The following is a 20955-nucleotide window of genomic DNA, read 5'->3' as shown; positions in this document are numbered from 1 at the left end:
GTTGGCTTTGAACTGCGTTGGGATGTATGCTTTCATGCCTTATGAGTTTGTGTAAGTGCTTAAGGTTTCTTCCACGTCCTTTCTGATACCCTGTGAAGGACACTTGGTGGATGAGGGACCATCTGAAGCACTGAAACTTCAGATTGTAGCGTGAAGCACTGAGTATATAGACAGCAGTCATCTGTTAGGGAGAGCTGTGGCTGCTGGGGATTTTTGTCACTATTTTTTTCTTACTCTGATGTTGCCTGTTTGAGACTTCAGTGTACTCTTCCTTCTTCGTACAACACCCACAATCCTTCCTCTTCTTTGTTGTTCCTTACTTTCCTCTTTCACAGCAAAAGTTGGGCACTTTCCACTAGCAAAAAATGAACATACAGTTTGTGTATGCAGTCAATTCACCACTCACTTTAATTAGCAAAAAGAAACCAGAATGCATGCATTTAAATACTTAATTTGCTAAATTCCGAAACTTTGTATGTAGCTATTTTTAACCTGGTTTCCTAGGGGAAGATGTTCCTGCAATCATTTTTCACTAACCACCCACTGTTAATAACTTCAGGAGCCTTCGTGTTGATCGCAGACTTTAGGTAGGGCAGAGATCTCAGTTATGAAATCCACAGCTTCACCAAGGCAGACAGGCAGGTGGAAGGGAGAGGATCCAGTTAGCAGGCTGGTCGGGGTGCCACGCGAGGTCGGCCCTTACTGCTGGAAGTGAAAGGATCCACGTGGAAGAGACTTCACGAAGACGCCAGCTGTGGGGAAAGGGCTGTCAGCGTGGGGGGACTGGTGGGTACCAGGAGTCTCAGTGGGAAATGCCAGTCCAAAGAAAGGTGCCCTTCATTCACCTGCCTTCAGTCCTGCTCCTCATGACTGCTTCTTGGCTCTTTTTCTTGACATCCTTCTCAGGAGAACACCTCCAAATCGCAAGTGTAAACGTTGCACAAGAATGAACTGACCTTTCAGTTTGCCCTCAGACATTGCTTCTGCACCTCTTTGTGTGGTCTCTGACTGCTGGCCCTCAGCCCTTGACTTCCCTGTGTAGCCAGCACCTCCTTTTTCTTGTCTCTCTGCAGAAGAATAACCCAAAGCACATTATCCTGGATCCTACTGACACCACCCTGGGTGCGTGTCTCCAAGCCCTCTTACCTCTGCCAAGGCGTTGTGGAATAGCTGTCTGGTTTCTTCAAGAACATACCAATAGAAACAGAGCTAGACACCATAGCAGGTGTGGATGGGCTTGAATTGTGGTTGTGCATTGGAAAATAGCTGCTGTGGATGCAGTCGTGTGTTGTAAACAGCTCATGTTAGTGTCGTGAAGTCATTACAGAAACATCAGCGGTCCGAAGGCTAGGAATGCACCTTTCAAGATAAACTGCATCAATTTTATCTCAAAGCACAGAGTTTGTTACAGAAACAAAACCCAAGTCAGCAGGAAATGTGTTTTTTTCTGATTGTGTCCTTTTATTCTTTCTACAGCAAAATTAACAGTATGCTGCAATGTGACTCAGTGGTGGGACCTTATTTAAAGTAAAACAAGAAAACAAAATTTAGGAACAGCCAATAAACGCTGAAGTTGGCTGTATGAATTATGGTACAGTAAATTCAACTTCTAACGATCTTCTGATTTTATGGTATGAAAGATGGAAGAATTCTGGTTTCGTTTGGCTTTATTTCTCAGGATTCTTTGCTTTTTGTCTTGCTTTTTAATGTTAGATAGATAACCCTCTTCACTTTGACTAAAGGGAAACTCTTGCTGTGTGGGCTGTGTGCTGTGTGGACCCAGTCCTGCAACATGGCACGTGTTGGGGACTGAAGCTGTTTGGAAGTGGCCCTTTCAGCATAGATGCTCGCAGCAGGAATACTGCTTTTGGTGTATCTTCAGACTTGAAGATGAACATAAGTTGGAAAAGCTGCTTTTCTGATGAGTCTGCTGGAGACTTTTGGAAAAGAATAGGCTGACCTGGCCAGGAGACAGACAGGCACCTGCTTTCCAGTGTGTGGGCACCTTTTATACTCATTTCATCTGCTGCTGCTTCAACTTTAGTTTTACACCCGTGGCACTGTTGGTCTGTTTACTGTTTCAGCAATTAAATAATAGACTAGCTATTAGAAGTATGTTTCCCGCTATTCACAGAAAAATAGTACATACTTAAACTAACAAAAAATCCCTTTTTTTTCCTTAATTGGTCAAGTGAATTTCTATTTTGCTTAAGCAAATATTGAAATCCTCTCTGTGTCATTTCTATTGTTAATAAATTGCAGGACTTTGTACCACATCACATCCCTCTACTGGAAATAGATTTGAAATATATAAAAGTACAGTATACATATATTTTTAACAGTGAAAAGTAATTTTCTGACATAATAACCAAAATAAAGTGCCGTGAAGCTATTAGCAGTAAATTGAATTTTTTGGTATGTAATTTAGTATAAATACTGACAAGCTGGGGGGGAAAAAACCCAAATCTGAACAACAAGCGCATGTTCATTAGTCGTTCAGTTTAGCAGCACAGAGGGAGCAGTCGGCCAGGGCATGCGTTTTTATGGCAGCTTCAATTGCACACTTCATTTATTTGGACATGGCATAGGCGGCTTTCTCTGTCACGCGGCGTCACTGTGCGATTAGCGAGCTGCGCCCCAGGGCAGCTGGGATGCTTTGCTGGGGCAGATGTTCTTTTCAGCTTATTCAGTGGCCGTTCTGGGGTTGTTTACTGTTGTCATAGCTACCTACATTGCCATAGCAGCGAGCTGCTGTGTGTGAAGCAAGCGAATATAGTTATAAAAGGATCATATTTTGTTCCGTCTCTATAACTTACCATCTGTCAACCGTTCGTGATGGATTCAGAAACAAATTTAAGAATTAACAGCAGCCGGCCAATGATTTTTGCTTATATTAAAGTGACAATGGATAAGGATGCAAATAAGTTGGTGCTTCAATGAAATGATAGTTTCTTCCCCACCACCCCCCCCCCCCCAAATTGTAGCAGTTTGGCTTCCACCACTTTCTCAAACACCACTGAAATGCTTATCGACGAATCTGAATGATCAAGTGTCATCTCCTGCACTTGCTCAGGTGTAGGTGTTCCTTACGCTTTCCCACTCTGCTGTCAGCTCATCCCTGTGTGTCGCTTCCAAATTGTGATGTTGCCCCTGCTTTCACAGATCCTTTGTAATGAAATCTAAATACTCTTCGCAGAATTAAATAGTGAATTCATGAGGCTAACAGTGAAGGAAGGTATCATGCACACACGAGTATGGTTTGGTGACATTCATCACTGCACCCTGCTTAATAGTACCAATGGGATCACATGGAAGTTTGGGGGTAAATTCAATGTGTGATCAATGAGCCCTCTGAATAATGAACTCATACCTTTTCACTGCAGAGATTTGGTTGAACCTATAGTTTAGCAACGAGGGCAAGAAGATTAGCCCAGTTGTAAATAATGTATTTATTGGTTGATTTTTCCAGATCCTGACATTGATGCTGCCACTGCCATGATGCTTTTGAATACTCCCCCTGAGATACAAGCAGGTTGTGAGTAGATATTTCTATAGCATATAGCAACATAGACATGTAAAGTTAATATTCTCTTTTATAAGTATACAGCGTACCAGATAAAAAGAAGGATTTAATGAAGAAATACATCTTCCCTTGTAGACCCTTACACTTCCTTGACCCTTACATGAGTATAATTTTGTGGTTCATATTACATTCTTTGTCACATGAATAATAGTAATCCATGATCTCTAATGTAAAAGAGGGGTTATTGTTATTCATGACATACACATAATTGAGTAACATACTATTATCCCTATTGGTAGAAAGGCCTGGGGCAACAGCCAGGAGAAAGGCAGGGAGAGCGAGAGAGCAAAGGGTACATGGCATATGGTTTTGCTTTCATTTTGTTTTGATTTGACTCCCATCGTGTGAGTTACCACAGCCATCTGGATACTTCCGATTCACTCGGGCACCATTTCAGCTCCTTCCTTGCACACATCCTGCCCGTTTTGCTTTTTTGCTCTGTCTGATGCGGGGCAGTAGGCAGGCTCCAGGGAGCAAGGACAGGTCTCATTTCCTGCCAATACTGTCCTCCGTGTTCTGTAACCAGACCCAAGGTTTTGTTGCTGTGTATTAACAGAGCACTGAAGGGGCCTTGGCCCCCACTGTACTGGGCTGTGCAAATAGGGCAGGAATCATCCTGCCCCACAGAACTTGCAGTGAAGGTATTAGAGGAATCCGTAGAGGAATACAGCCACACAAAAGCAGGGAGTACAAGAAAACAAACATATCGCTGGTCAGCAAGCACGGTAGTAATGCCAAGTGACAGGCAGCTCTGAAAAATAAAGGCAGAAGTTAAAATAGAAGCCATTATCAAGCCTGTCTGGCATCACCGCTATTGTTCTAGCTCGCACAACCAAATCCAAATTCCAGGGGAAGCCTTGATTCGCACTTTGATACTCTGCCTGGGGAAGAGAGTCAATTACCATCAAAGCATTTCCTGTGCAGCTGAGGAAAGCTATCGTCAGCCTGCTCTGTGACCCTGCCAGAGAAATGCCTCTTGAGAAGCTCCTCTCTGGGGAGAGCATGATGTACCAAGAAACTGTCTATTCTGGAAAGAGAGGAGAGTGGTCCTTGTCCTCCTCTCCTAAACAGCCTTCAGGGACTGCATGTGGTAAAAGGGCGAGCAATCCCAGCTATGTGTAGGTAGGAAAGAGGAAAGACTTTACTGGGGAGAGGAGGTTATCGTTGGGCTTAGTGGGAAGAATAAAATGAGAGGTCTTCAAAGGATCAGAAATTTAGGTTTGTGGGGCAGAGAAAAGGGGCAAAGAAGTTGGGGTAGAATGCGAGTGCAGGGGCAGAAGGGTATGTGAGAGAGGGAAGGAGAAATAAAGCAGTATGTGCACGGAAAAGGATGGGGGAAACACAGAATAATCTAAACTCCTGGAGGAACTGGAGAGCAGGAGAAGATTGCAGACAAGGGAGGAGATCCATAGTAAGCTGCACGTACTAAACACACTGCAGATTTTTATCACGTGCACATGTTTGGCAGCGTGGCAGGTGTTTACGTGGAAGTGATTTGGAGACTTGGGCACTGTTATTTCATAGAGATCATAGCTTGCAGGTTGGCAAATGGCTTATTGCTATTTTAGTTTGTAGAGGTCGCTCTGAGGAAGGGAATTTTAGCCTTCTGCAAGTTTGGCATATCTCTCCCTCCATGTCACCTTCCCAGTGGGCTGTTGTGTCAGGACATCGAAAGTGAGAGGGAGATAAAAGCAGAAAGATGGCTCCTCGTTCACATCGCTCCCTCCTTAATGTCTGCAAGTAACGAGACGAGACCTTCCTCTGTGCATTTAAACTGAAACGCAGAGTCTGCTCCGAAGCTCATGAATTGTTCCAAACGTTGAGTAGAATTGGCTGGTGCCAGGAGGAAAGGGCAGAAGTTTTTATCGTAACCTCAGGGGTCCTCTAAATTAAAAAGGAGAAATATTTATGTGTGTGTGTGAATGGATACCTGAGGAAGTAAATCAGCCTGTCCTATGAATTGCAGTTGGGTCTCACTTATCTACCACGTTAGGAAAATGTTAGGCAACTTAAAGTAAATTAATTACTACTGCACATTAAGAAACAATTGCATGAAAAATCACATTTAAAAGTAGTTTTCAAATAAAAGGCAATTGGGCTATAAAAATTTAATTGCAATGTGGAGCATCATCTAGAAGCTCACAGTTCACTGTCTGACCTGTCAGTGACTACAGTGGTCTGTAAATCAAGCTGTGAACGATGAGGGCAGTAAGCATGCTGGTACTGTTTGAAGAATTAGAGCTCTGTTCATCGTATCAGACTGTGTTGTCAAGCATGTGCTCAAGCCATCAGGGCTACAAAATGCTCCATCTTCTGAAGACAAGATCTGAAGAGCAAGGGACAATAGTTTACAGTTTGGCCAGAGGTGTTACTGCCTGACTGAAAACACCGTTTTGGTCTGAGAGTCTGGCTCCAAATGTGCCAGTTACTTCCACAAAAAAAGACGGTCAGATGGAGGCACAACCTGAGCATCATTTCACAATATAACAACTTGAAAAGTCAGAACGTTTAAAACTCTGGCTCATTAAGACCTTTGCCTGTCCTACAAACATTGAATCATGGTTGTGAAATGTGGATACCTCCAAAGCAGATAGTGACAGTGTCTGGATTCATATTTGTGTGGATGGTTACATGTGTTGGCTTTTGACTTTGAAGGCATCTTCTTGGATTAAAAGCTACCTTTCGAGCAGGATAAAAATCCATGCTCCTCTAGGCAATGTGGGTGCTAAAAGCATCTTTAGGATGAAGTTAGCTACAGCCATCATTCAAAGTCTTATTAAAATTTATTCTTTTAATAACAGGAAGGAATCCCGTCTCAGTGGCATTAGAAAATCCAGAGTAAACTATTCCTACTTTGTAACAGATTGATTAATTAGCTTTACAGTTTTAAATTACCATTTAAAATTCCATACCCATGTGTGAAACACAGCTAACAAATGCACAGGAATTCTAAAATGAGATTTTGCTTTTATATGAAATCTTGAACTGGTGTCTGACTGAGCTGGCACAAACGTTGCTTACCATTTACCCCAATCACTCCGTGCTTTAGTCTTCATGCAAAAAAAAAAGGTAGAATAAAAGAATAAAACATCATTATTAGGATTATTTTGTGTTTGTGGGGGTTTTACTTTACAGATTCATGAAATTGATTGTTCACATTTTCACTAAATAATGCAATTATAGTTGTGGTGTTGACATCAGAAATCAATTTCTAAAATATTAACACTTTGCAATATTTTCATGGACCAAATATTTCTAGATTGTAACTGAACGCAGAAGTTCGAAGTAGCCAGCTCTGTGCAAGACTCTACTGAAACATACAATCCAGCTGGCACTTTGGATTTTATTGTATATGTGACTTGCATTGAAAACTGTATTTTGACCTACAGGGGCTGGGTACTGACTGGGCCATCTTGGGCAAGTTGCATCAAATTTCTGGGCCTATTTTCCCTCATGGGAATCTAATTCACAGAGAGGACAGAGGAAAAGGAGATGGTGAACAAATGGTAAACCTCAGTTTAGAAGTCATGGCTACTAATTCAGTGAAGCCCATGGGTTAGTTTTGTACAATTGTTAAGATTTTCAATACTTCAGTTCTTACCAATCTCTTGAAAGTAAATGTTACCAGCTGTCACTCCAGTGTAGCATTCCCGGCTCTTAAGAGTGTAGCGTCCTGGGCTTGTCATTTAGTCTTGCCAAACCATTGTGTTTTGCCATGAATAAAATGGAGATTGTTTTTGGTAGTTTTGCAGAGTGTTTGGACTTCCTGAGGTTCAAGTCACTGTAAGTGTTTTAAGTAGCAATACCTTCTTAATTGGTGAAGTCATTCTGAACTTGAAACCATGTGCTCTTCAGGAAGGACCAGTAAGAAGGGAGTGTTTGTAATGTATTGCCGCTGCTGCTAGTGAAACAACGCTGTGGTCAAAGCGATTGTACTGGAAATGTTGATTTAACTGAAGAAGCTCCTGACTCAGCGATATTATACGTAGCTTCAAATTCATGAGTAGTCCTTTGCCTGTTGTGATATAATTTGGGAATTGCACACAAATGTAAGTACATTGCTCAAGCTGAAGTTTATTACTGCAAACAGCTATAAACAGTGCTTGCAGAAAGGGTTTGGGTAGAAACCAGGAAACTGAGAGTCCTCTCAGCTCTGGACATTCATCTTCTGCTTTTGATACTGCTCACCAATGCTCACCCAGGTTAGCTGAAAAGTGGTGGCCTTCAGGAGGCTTTGCAGAACTGGTTTTGTGGGTGGTTCCTTAACAGGAGACTGAACTGCTGTAGTAAAGATGTTTGGAAAGATACGAGCATGGAGTTTTGCTGGGTGCTTCTTAAAAAGCAGGGTTTTCAAGGGTGAGCTCAACATCTCTCTGGTTTGGAAATCTTTATTAATCTTTGTCTCAAAGCATATAAAACCCAAAACAGATACATATATTTTAAGTCTGGTGGGAGGAAAAGTAATTCCCTAAAGAGATCTACTGATACTGTACCTCTATACTTCTAAAAATGTACCCCAATGAAATTTGCTTTTTAAGCTAATGCAAGTGGATTGTATATGTGGAAGATATATTTACAGGAACTAAGACAAAAAATTGATATTAAATTGCCTTAATAACATACAGAAATCCTCCAAATGGAATCAAATAGAACATGCTGTTTTCTTGGGTCATTTTTATTGTATATGAAACTTTATAACTGTAATGTTCTACTTGTACTGCTTATGGAGAAGTCACTTATGATAACTTATTAGATAGCTTCCAGCCTAACTTTTTGTATCAGAAAACGATAAATCATTTACAGTAAAATATTTCATAAAGCTATTTTTTCTGACAATGCTGTATCAAAGTGAAAATTGGGAAAAGACATTTTCGTAGGGTTGAAACTTTCTAGCCACTGGGATTTTTTGGGGAATCGCATCCTCAACTTCTATTAAAGAGGAGATTTTTTGTTTTGTTTTACTTCAGTGTTTTTGGTATTAAGTCATTAAAGTGAGGAAATAGGATTGGAAAGAAAAGTTTACTTTTGTGTAGTACTTTCTACTTCTTTCTCCCTACTCGTCATATTTTGGTTTAGCAGCATAGTTTAGTTCGTTGTTGAGCAGTTCCAGCATCACCAAAATGAAGAATTGCTAGCCGTGGTTTTCTATTTATACAAAAAAAACCCTCATAATAATGAATTATTTTTGTTAAATGTCCTTAGACAAGGCATAAGTGTGATAGGATTATCAGGATACGCTTCTCTCCCCCCACCTCAAATTTTTGTTCAGAATAAATGGCTTGTTGGATGCATCTTTGATTTGCAGTTTGTTAGGACTGCAGAAGGTGCAATTTAAGAGCTGTAAAATTGCCCTTGAGCAGTAAAACAGAAGAAGTTAGGCAGATGGCATCGAATTTATGCCTGAGATAAGAGAGTTGAAGTGAAAAAGTTACACGATTGGCAGATAACATTTGCTTTTGTCAGCTTCTCATGTCCCAGCAATTATACATCATTAGTAATTTCCTGTTTTCAGTTCTTGTAGCCTGTGATAAAGTATTCTGCTAAATACTGTCCGGGAAGAGAGATTGGCAGAAAAAAAGCTGAAGCTGACAGATACTAGCAGAAACTCAGTATCTCTCGTCTATAATGATTTATTCCGTGCTACAAGAGATGGGTCAGGGAAGAGAGCCCTTAGGTAAATGCATGTGCCACATGATGACAGAAGAGGCAGCAAACCAGTCTGTCCCTACAGAATACCTTCGTACCCTAATATTCCACTTTTTTCAAGTTCATTTTCAATAAATACTATTCAGTCTTCCTCACTAGTCTGAATATTGGCTACCTTGAGCTAGACAGTTTAATGAAGTGTATGCTTGTTTCCCAGATGACATAAAGAACATGTTTGTTAGCCCTTTCTTGTTGATTTCCTTGATTTACAACAAATCACTCTCAGTGCTGATGTTTCATTTAACTTCCATGTGCCAACATGTAACCAAGAAGTTGGTTTCCTTATTTAGTGAGCTGTTGGGGTGTCAGTGTGTCTGATGACTTTATCCATTGAGTATTTCCTCCTCCTTTTCCATTTCAATTTTGCCAAATTGCTATATTGTGTGTTAGACAATCAAATCTTCAGGGAAGGACCCAGTCTAATATGGTTTTGATTGCTGTGAAGGTCTTGGATGAGGTTGTTAGCTCAGCTGGATGGGGGAAGTTTGCTTTACTCGCACGCACACTTGCGAGTAAGAGATTATGGATGCAATCTGTCGAGGGATGTGATGAAAGAAGTCCATAGTTTGGGATATTCTACTCAGCTAATGTGCACACAAGACCACACTCTGAATTAAAAAGAGTCCTGCACTGGCTGTGGAGTGATCATGTGGCCTTCTACTTATTTTCCACCTCCAGAGGCTGAGTACAGGCTGAAAAACAGCATTGGATTTTTGAGGGCTTCTCTTGGGTCTTTTTAACACTGTCTGAACCTAGTGTTTTGATGGATTGCGTTTATGGTATGTTCTCCTACATGGTATTCACTTCATTGTCTGTTAAATTGTAATGTGAAAGTTTGCTTCAAAAGACATATTATTTCCCCCCTTGGAGAATTTCAGAGATGCAGTCTTGATTTTTGACGTCGGATGCATTGCTTTTCTCTGCAGTTAGCAGGTGGAGACTTGAAATGCCAGCAGGTCCTACTCAGGTTGTGGAATTCCACCAGAGTAGCCTAAGATCCAAAAATCATTTCCCTATTCATGCAGCAGATTAGGGGCAGATTCTCTGTACACGGTTTAACTCTGCTCCAGTGGAAGTATTTCCTGGGTTTAAGCTTCCTGAGAGCAGAACGAGATCCAATACCTCCTTGAAAACACAGCAGTGATGAAAGCTGAAAGGTGAATAATGATTTTGTTGTTTCAGACTCTTTGCATTTCACTTGGAACATTTTGAGAAAGAGGAAACCTTTATCAAAGAGATCCTCAGATCTTTCTGCATTGTTTTCTTGAGCTGAGTTTCTCAGACATAAATGTCTCTCGGCACTTGCACAGAAAAGGTGTAAATTGCATTTCACACTTCTGCCTAGGAATTGGGAACCATGTAACCTGCCTGTACTGTTGGTTAAAGAAGCATTAGAAAAGAGGAGTCTGGACTGGAAGGTGTTAGTCCAGACTGGCACTGATTGATGATATGGCTTAGAGTAAATTATCTTACTGCCACACCTTGAATCTTCAATCTAAAATATATATGCCTCACCTCAAAGGATGGTTTTGAAACGTAATTAAAGCTTGTAAGGTATAAATGTATTTTTGGAATAAAGTAAATCCAGTAAATAATCCACAACCCTTCAAAAGTACCAACATGTGGAAATAATTCTTTGGATAATAAGTAGCCATCTTCATACAGACTGCACAAAGGCAGGGACCATGTCTGCATACCAGGGGGCCATGTATTAGCAGTTTATATACATAGATTTTTTTTTAAAAATAAAGTAATTACTGTCATTTTGGGAAGGATGAGTATTGGTGCTTTAAATGCTATAAGTAGAGATGCGTGAGCAATAGAGATCAGTCTTACAGTGGCACATTGGTTATGTGGATGACTAGAAATTAATACCTTCTACCATTGAACTATTTTGATCTTGCTTTTCATTTTAGGTTTGGAATGCTAAAGAAGCTAATTTACCAGCAAGTTGTGATGGAGGTTTTTTTCATTATAGTTCCAGATGTTTACTCAAAGGATACACTGCATCACCTTCAGTCAGTCCCTTGCATACAATGTTTCTGTTTGTCTGCATAACTTAGCTAGTGATGTAGCTGCATTGGGAAACAAAAATAAAAATCAGTAGCAATAACACTGCTGTTGCAAACTGAAATAGTTATTGAATTCTGAGTGGTGATTTCAATATGCAGAGCTGTGGTGCACTTCAGAGAAAAGTTAGAATCATAGAATCGTAGTTAAGGCCCCTTCTGGCTTCCTATTGAAGCCTTTCAGTGAGTGGTGGCATGCTGAACAGACCAGACACCACTGAAGTGAATTTCATCGGCAGGAATAGGTACCCAGTTGTCTCTTTGGGGATATTTTCAGAGGACAGCAAACTTCTACTTTTTCTTTTTTTTTTTTTTTAAAAAAAGTTGTTAAGTCCTGAAGGGAAGATGTGGAGAGTGTGTCTGAGTGTGTGTTGAGGTGGGGATGGTTTTAAATGTGAAGCTTTCGAAGAGAGTGTTCCTGAATAGCACACTGTGACTTACAAACCTGCAAAGGGTCGAGGAAGGTGGAGGATGGGTTCGAGTGGGGATGTCAATATATAGAAAGTCTAAGCTATGGGACTTGGCAGTGTACTTTATATATATAGGAGTGCAGGAAAAAAGGAAACTCGGAGAAGGTAAAGAAGGAAAGGCATGAGACAGTATTTTTTAGAGAAGTGATGGGGAAGCGAACAGGATTTTTAAAGAAGCAATGGGAGTTGTCAGTAAGGCAGAAAGAGAGGGTAGGAGAGGAGAAAGGATAAGATAAGCATCAGCTAACTCTGCCAGCAGACCAGGGTAATTGGGTAACCGTGGAAAGAAGAATTTGGGCATCAAGGAGCCTGTTGCTCTCTTTTTGCAGTAGAACTTGGCAGAGCTAACTGCCACATGGCTCTGTGTGTATGCGTGAATGTTTTCATTTCAATGTAAAACTCTATGGTTTTATATCAGAGTAAAGAGAAAATTCCCAGATATTTCTTGATCAAAACTCCTGGTGCATTTCTTTTAACGAGACGTTGTAAATGTAGAGAAACTGTACTGTGCAGTGCAGTACAAAATCTATCCCTCCTGAAAGCCTGGTGGAAGAACCATGCCCATTGTAAATTATGTCTTTTTATTGACCTTTTGATATTTAGCAGGTTTATCTGTTGCTTTGAATTTACCTTGTTAACCTCTGCATTTTAGGTTAGCCATATCCTTGAGCAGAATGCTTTTCTTTCATGACCCTGGTATTTTGGCCATCTTAAAGTCATGCTGTTGAAACAAATGTAATAAGAAATTCAGATTTTGGAGTTTTTAGCAAGAATAACATTCCTGTACAGTATCTACAAACCTAAGCATTGGAGCATTGAAAGCCTGACAGTGTCCCCTGAGGGAAACAGATTTGATCGATTTCTCATAATCTGTTGCTGGAGGAAAAAGTGCACAAAGTAGTGAAGTATAAATAGCAAAAACCAATTTTTACATTATTTTGGTCCTTGAAAGCTGACCCTAGTTGTCATAAAGTAGATCCTGTAATTTTAGCCATTTGAGGCTGTACTTAAGCACCTAAATATAAATGACCTGTTCTTCAGAGGTGCTCAAAAGCAAGGGTGGGTATAACTCAGGGACAGGATTTGATTGGGGAGATGATGTGCTTTCACCAGCAGCAGAAAGAAGATTATTTTCCCGGAACTAATCTGTGTGGTCTGGAGTGAAGCAAGGTGAGTATCAGGATAGCAGGAAGGGAGTGTGGATCTGGCTTGGTGTTGATAGGATCTTGAAATGTACCTCAGCAGCTTAGAAATAATGTACTTGCGAGCCTATCTTTCTCTGCCTCAGAATACACTAGTATTTTGAGGTGTGAGCATTTGTAGTTGGGCATGTAAAGTGTATGTGTTGATTCTTCGGCTGAATGATTTTTCCAGTCTCCTTGTAGTTTGTTTAAAAATAAAATTCTGTAGGTGTATATAAAGTAATATAGTTTACATTTATTGTATATGTATTTATATAGTATTTGTATGTTTAAAAATAATACATCCAGAGTATAGTGCTCATCATTCTCTTTTTGGACATTCCCCATGTTACGGTATGAGTGATTGCTTATAGTAAAGAAAAGTGAGCGCACTGGCTAGGTGTGGCCGTTAAAGAGGCAAGTTTGGGTTGAGGCTGTTGGAGGTTACTGTTCAAACCTGAAGGGACATAATAGCTGTGCAAACAAATGGCATTACGCCTAAGTCCCTGGTAAGTGCCATGGGTAAGAACTGTGTTCAGTAGCCCTGCATCCCACACTGGAGGAGGAAAATGCTGAGGACCTGCTAAGGACAGACTCTTCCTTTGGTGGTGCCTTGGTAGTGCTTCCTCTGCTATTCCTTCAGCAGGGGGGTTGGCTGCCCAAGGCTGAGCAGTGCGCAGAAACATGACTGGATAGAAAAGAAGTACTCAGTTGTAGGTTAAAATCTTGTTGGCCAAGAGCTGCAGTTTTTGATGTACAGCCAAGTTAAAAGGCCCCAGTGAAACATCTCATCTGCAGCAGCCTGTACCTGTGCAGTTCGGTGTCAGTGGCATCAGTGCACCGCTTGGATGGGGGAGGCTCGGCTGGCACCCAGCCACGTGCTGGGTGACAGAGGTCATCGGTGGCAAGAAAGAGGGGCTAATTAGTGGCATGGAGCTAATGCCTTTTTACCATCTTCTCTTTCCCTTCCTGGTAAATCCACATTTGTAGTTAATATTTTATTTTGCAGGAGACAGAGGCCAAGAGATTGCTGCTCAGAAAGTAAGCTGGGCTGATAAAAAGCTATGACCTATGTTCTTGCAGTGAAGTGCTTATATTCTGTTTATCTGTAAAGGGTCGTTTTTTCTTACTGTAGACGAAATAGTTACGTGTATGCTCATTGCTGGTTTTGATTCTAAGCACGTGCGTTCTCAGCAGAACGGCGATTACAAAACAAAAGTGATTCGGTTGTACAAGGAATGATCTGCAGCAACTAGGTCAGGCAGTGGCTTCCACAACCCATGTTATCATTGGTTGCTGTTATTTTTTGCCATGAAAATAGCTTTGGAAATAGCATGGCATTCACAAGAGTTGAGACTGAGATGTTCAAGGTAAGCAGTGTACTACACGAGCCTCTCAGATGTTCTCTCAATTCACTGAAAAGCTTAAGTTCCACATTTTGCTCCTACATTTTTCTACTTTTCCTTTAAAAGAAAAAATGTTCTTTTTTTTTTTGGTTTGTTTTTTTTTTAGTTCCTCCAGGAGTGATACAAAATGGAGCTCGAGTTCTGAGTAGAGGAATATTTCCTGGAGCCAGGCCATTGCCAATCAACCCTATTGGAAGCATGGCTGTTGCAGTAAGGTAAGAGTGGCCCATTGCGGGATCTTTATGAAATAGATCAGTATTTTGCAGAAAATGTAGAAGTATATGTAAGCTCTGGTCAACAGAAACTTTGCTGCTTGCTAATACTTCAGAGGTTCTAAATGAAATAAAACTCTGCCACCTAAAACTCCTGGGTTATCATTCTTTGCAAGACAGTCATGGCATATCTGTCTGTTGCACACTGGTTTGCAAAAAGCAGTTTTATTTTCACCAGCAAATTGCAGGCAGTTTATGGTGAGAAGCTCCTACAGTGACCTGTTTTTCTAAGTGCAAATGCTTTTTCCAGCTTCTCCCTCCCTCCCTTTCCTAAAGACCTTTTCCTGGATTGAATACAAGTGAGAAGAGTATCAATAATATTAAAGCAAATTCTGAAAGAGATCGAAATATATAGCTGTTGTTTTGTTATTAACTTGGGTCTTCGTGAGGCAGTTTCTTTCACTACAGTTTCTATTTCAAGGTTATACCGAAACATTCAAGGGTAAAATGTTGTTTGAAGATATTCAACTTTCTCAGAAAGCAGGGCACTAAGAGACATCTAGTGATGGCAATAAGAACTGTGGTTTGGTGGTTTGCTTTACTTAAAGCAGTGATGGTTTATCGGTGGAAGAACAATTTGCCTCAGGTGTAGTTCCATTTTCAGTCAATCACAACAGAGATTAATTTGCTCAAGTGTGCTGCCAGTGCCCTGCTCTTTCAGAACTCAGTATCTGCAAAAGCTACTTCAGATCAGGCAGTTGGGTATTCTGGACGGGGTTTCATAATTAGCGCTGACCCTGCTTTGCTGGGCTGTTCTAATTACACCCTCTGATCTCAGTAAATGGCTGCAAGGCAGGGAAATAAAGTATCTTGATAGCTACTTATTCCATTATTATTTACTTGGGATTTTTTTCCCATTTGCTCTTTATTTTTTTATTCCTTTTCAGAATCAGCGTCTAGCCCTTTGGGTACAGTATTTCCATCCAATAAATGGAGAGAGAGAGAGAGAGAACCTATGACATTCATATACTCTTGCTGCTTAAAATGCATAGAGGGGGAGACACTAATTGGAATAAAATACATATTTTTTGATGGGCAACTGTTTCAGCTGTTTTTCACATGTACTACACTGAAGGGATGCAGCCCTGAGGGTCATCCTCCAGAAGTCTGCAGAGTTCCTCTCCATCTCACTTCACCACAGTCTGGCCTTGCTAGCAGTGGAGGTCAACCATCTTCAGCAGCTTTGCCGCTGGCTTTAGCCAGGACTTGTATTCTGCTCCAGTGAGGATTGCAGAGCTGTGGGACTACTGGATCATTAATTACATACAATTTTTATGAGGTGTCCAAGCTAAATGGAGGACATAGCGGTCTGAATATTCTCTCTTGAGTTTATCTGCATTTCCTGCTTAGACCTTGTTTCATAATCAGGGTTGAGTCAAGGAGGAGATAGAACTGTTCTTCCTTCCAGGCCACTTGAAAATTTCCTTCTATGTAGACATCCTCAAATTGCTATGCTGTAAGTCTGTATATAGTTAAATTTTACGCATTTTCCAAGGACTATTACTCCTGTTTTTTCCCGGCAGGTAGAACAAGATCTTTACCAGCTACCTGCTAATGTAGATTTGGGAAATTAGGAATTTTACCCCTCCCTTGCTTATATTCTTTTTGCTCTGTCTCAGAGAAAAGCATTTATAATTAGTTAATGCAGACATTTCTAATTCTTTTTGTTCTCTTCTCCAGCCTTAGGCAGTATTAGAAATAGCTTCCTATGAATATATTCCTGGTCTGCATGATGTCTGCTCCTATTTAAGGGCTCCTGCAATATCCCCTCTTCTCATTCTTGAAAAGAGAATGGGGCGGGGGGTGGGGGGGAAGAGGCTTTGAAAGCTTTTGGGAAGTTAGGGGACTCTCTGCAATAGAGCAAGTTCAGCAGGCAGTTTTGTCTAGTTTCTCTCAGGGAAATTAAGATTCAGGATTTCTTTAGGAAGAAGGTCAGTCTGGATGCATGGTGCCTCTTAGAACATCATCTCGTCCTCTCAAAACTGGATCTTCCTGTTATCAGTTACTGTAAAGATGACACCCTGTTTCTTGGTGCTTACCCCTCTCCTCAGATTCACAGGGCTAAGTAAGTTAAGAGTAGGAGTACTGCTCACACGGAGCTGTCATTCCTGCGTAGAGGGAGATGCTCCAGTCAGGCTGGCAGGGGATGTTTTTAGACCTGTTCAGGTGCAAGAAAGTTGATTTCTCCTTCCAGCTTTCACAAGGAGGGAGGTCTGCTGGGCAGCCACGGGAGGTGGTGCAGTCTCCTGTTGCAGTTATTTGCAGAAATTATGTGCCTCAGCTAGACAGCTTCTTTCCAAGAAGTTTTTACTCAAATGTATATTTTCTTGAGAAGAGTTCCTTTGGTGCTCTAAGTGAAAGGCCTAAAACCACCTAAAAAAGGTGGTTTTCATCATTCGTATAGGGGACCTGTAGTATTTTCTTGATTGTGGATCCTTGTGTAATAAATTAAACCTCTTAACTGGTTTTCTTCAGTTACCGTATGTAGGAGTTACAGGTTCTCAGGTTCTCAGGTTCTTCTGTAAGGTGCTGATCTTCTGTTGGCACTTCCTTGTTGTCTGAGCTGTTTATTTCATTTTGTGTTTATGTCCTCAATGTCTTAATGGTCTTTGGTTTTGTTGTCCCCCAAACTGCGTGGGAATAACTTGCAGTATGTTGTCTTGTTGTGCAGACTGCCATTAGTGTCCAAACAGTTTGGTCTTGGGTTAAATCTGCAGTTGGAATTAGGTGGAGTGTTTTGACTAATCTGTTATTCAGAAAGGAGGCCAAAACCATTGCATGGGACTAAGATGCTGAAATCTGATTGCTGATGTGTTAGCTCCCGTGAGCTGGAAAGTTTACTGTGCTATCCTTCTCGAACAGTGTGACTGAATGTATTAGCGTATTTTGTTCCTGCGCAAGGTATCAATGTGTTGCTGTTCCCATGTAATTACATGTAATTCCTTTATTTTTTATATATAAAATAAAAGTATGATTAAATTAAGTAGTTTGGATTAAAAAACCCTACTGAAAAGTATTTAACAAACAACAAATCCACCACTTTCCATGAATAAAGAAGTAACAATTGAGGAGAATGTTATTATGTTGTAGTGCATTTGGCTTAAATTGCACAAACAGGCCTTTTGTTCCAAACTAATCTACAAATGGAAAAGGCATCCCACACTATTTTTACTTTGAAAATCATCCTCTGGTGTTAAATCTCCACAGCAGAGCATAATTGGATGTGTTTTGACAGTAGCTTTTTATTTGCTTTATTCACACCACTTTTAGCTTGTTTACCATCCATATTTTCCATGTTGTGGCTGACAAGTCTAAGACCCACCCAAAGACAGCAGGGGAAAATAATGCTTCAAAGCTGCACAGCATGTAGCATGTCTCTAACATGAGATCTATCATACATATTTTTGGCAGACCATATCCCCATACAGTTCCCTGAGAGAATCTAAAAGCAAATGCAGTGATAGTCTGAATATGTAGAAAAGAAAATACTGACTTATGAAAGTATTAAATGAAACGAAGCAAAGCCATTAGTGCCTTACTCCAGCAAGGAGTTGGTTGTGCTTTGAAGGTGAGTTCCTGCTCTTACTTTGTACATCCATTGGAAAATACCTTTTAAATGCTTCCTTAGGAGGGCTTCTGTGTCCACTTTAGTACACATAGTCTCTAGCAAAGTGGCCAGTGCATCTGCCAGTGTGCATCTTGGCAAGGTGCAAGAAGCTCTATCATGTATAATCACCTTCCCCTGACAAAGGTGTTACCAGTTACACCAACTCTTTGGAAGAGCACAAGCTTGGAAGCTGAGGTAATATTAGAGCTGTTTGTACTACAGTTTCAGTACATTCAGCAGACAGCCTCCACAATGACATTTGTAATTTTCTTTGGTTATCCACAGTGCGTGAGTGGTTGGTGTCTATGTCCACGTCCGGCCGGAGTGCAGTAGACCTACGCATCTGAGGATGCATAGAGGATAAAAAGAAGGCCGAGTTACTGAATGCCTTCTTTGCCTCTGTCTATACTGCTGGAGGCTGTCCTGAGGAGCCCCGGACCCCTGAGGCTCCAGAGGAAGTCCGGATAGAGGAGGAGCCTGTCTTGGTTGATGAGGGCTGGGTCAGGGACCAATTAAGCAATCTGGACGTCCATAAATCCATGGGTCGTGATGGGATGCACCCGCGGGTGCTGAGGGAGCTGGCGGAAGTCATTGCTAGGCCACTCTCCATCATCTTTGCTAAGTCGTGGGCAATGGGAGAGGTGCCTGAGGACTGGAGGAAAGCGAATGTCACTCCAGTCTTCAAAAAGGGCAAGAAGGAGGACCCGGGTAACTATAGACTGACCAGTCAGCCTCACCTCCATCCCTGGAAAGGTAATGGAACAACTTGTCCTTGGTGCTGTCTCTAGGCATATCAAGGATAAGAGGATCATTAGGGGCAGTCAACATGGCTTCACCAAGGGGAAGTCATGCTTAACCAACTTGATAGCCTTTTATGAGGATGTAACCCGGTGGATAGATGATGGTAAAGCTGTGGATGTGGTCTATCTCGATTTCAGTAAAGCGTTTGACACGGTCTCCCACAGCATCCTCACAGCTAAACTGGGGAAGTGTGGTCTGGATGATCGGGTAGTGAGGTGGATTGTGAACTGGCTGAAGGAAAGAAGCCAGAGAGTGGTGGTCAATGGGACAGAGTCCAGTTGGAGGCCTGTATCTAGTGGAGTCCCTCAAGGGTCGGTACTGGGACCAGTACTATTCAATATATTCATTAATGACTTGGATGAGGGATTAGAGTGCGCTGTCAGCAAGTTCGCTGATGACACAAAACTGGGAGGAGTGGCTGACACACCGGAAGGCTGCGCAGCCATTCAGAGGGACCTGGACAGGCTGGAGAGTTGGGCGGGGAGAAATTTAATGAAATATAACAAGGGCAAGTGTAGAGTCCTGCATCTGGGCAAGAACAACCCCATGTATGAGTACAAGTTGGGGGCAGACCTATTGGAGAGCAGCGTAGGGGAAAGGAACCTGGGGGTCCTAGTGGACAGCAGGAAGACCATGAGCCAGCAATGTGCCCTTGTGGCCAAGAAGGCCAATGGCATCCTGGGGTGTATTAGAAGGGGTGTGTCAAGTAGGTCAAGAGAGGTTCTCCTCCCCCTCTACTCTGCCCTGGTGAGGCCGCACCTGGAATATTGTGTCCAGTTGTGGGCCCCTCAGTTCAAGAAGGACAGGGAACTGCTAGAGAGAGTCCAGCGCAGAGCCACGAAGATGATTAAGGGAGTGGAACATCTTCCTTATGAGGAGAGGCTGAGGGAGCTGGGTCTCTTTACCTTGGAGAAGAGGAGACTGAGGGGTGACCTCATTAATGTTTATAAATATGTAAAGGGCAAGTGTCATGAGGATGGAGCCAGGCTCTTCTCAGTGACATCCCTTGACAGGACAAGGGGCAATGGGTGCAAGCTGGAACACAGGAGGTTCCACGTAAATATGAGGAAAAACTTCTTTACGGTGAGGGTGACCGAACACTGGCACAGGCTGCCCACAGAGGTTGTGGAATCTCCTTCTCTGGAGACTTTCAAATCCTGCCTGGATGCGTTCCTGTGTGACATGATCTAGGTAATCCTGCTCCAGCAGGGGGATTGGACTAGATGATCTTCCGAGGTCCCTTCCAATCCCTAACATTCTGTGATTCTGTGATCTGCCTGACGTGGGCAGATCCACTGAGGTGAGGTTGATGGAATTGCACTCCACAGAGAATCTCACCAGCTGTGTGGCGTAGGCCTTGTAATTTGGTCCAGGTTATTCTGCAAAAGATGTTTTACGAAATATCCATGGTAATTTTTATGTATTAGGCCTTTTTTTCTTTTTCTCTGCCCCAAATGCTCGCTGCTACAGAGGCCACTGAGCAGCGTTCACATGGGCTCCCAGGGAATCCAGGGTAATGAAGCTCTGGTCTTCGGTGCTTTTTGTGCTGTGTAGGCCATGCTTCCCCATTTATTTTGGCCAGATTAAGGTGCTGCTGGTCCTGGCCCACGGGGCTTAATGGCCTGTTCAGTGGTCTGTTCTCATGGAAAGGCCAAATGAAAACCCCATCCCATAACACTCGCCAGCAAATGCACATGAAATGGAGGTGAAAAAGAGGGAAGAAGAGTTCACAGCCGCCTTGGTGGGAAACCTTAAGGAGCAGGTAAAACCTGTAGGATTTGGGAAGAGCTAAGCAGAGCCAGCCCCAGTAAAGATGCTTTGGCTGGATTTGCTGTCCTCTTTATTTGTTGATGCGTCAGA

General features: G+C 41.9%; 1 protein-coding gene across 1 annotated transcript in view; it reads left to right on the top strand.

Moving 5' to 3' along the window:
• Window positions 1–20955, top strand: part of FOXN3 (forkhead box N3) — a 146117-nt gene that overhangs the window by 112215 nt on the left and 12947 nt on the right. Inside the window, 2 exon segments of the mRNA XM_068398244.1 lie at window positions 3470–3535; window positions 14522–14630. Of these exon segments, the coding sequence (XP_068254345.1) occupies window positions 3470–3535; window positions 14522–14630 (175 nt within the window).

The sequence above is a fragment of the Nyctibius grandis genome, chromosome 4 (genome assembly GCF_013368605.1).
Source record: "Nyctibius grandis isolate bNycGra1 chromosome 4, bNycGra1.pri, whole genome shotgun sequence".
In the NCBI taxonomy this organism is placed as follows: Eukaryota; Metazoa; Chordata; class Aves; order Nyctibiiformes; family Nyctibiidae; genus Nyctibius; species Nyctibius grandis.
This window is presented reverse-complemented; position numbering and strand designations above follow the sequence as displayed.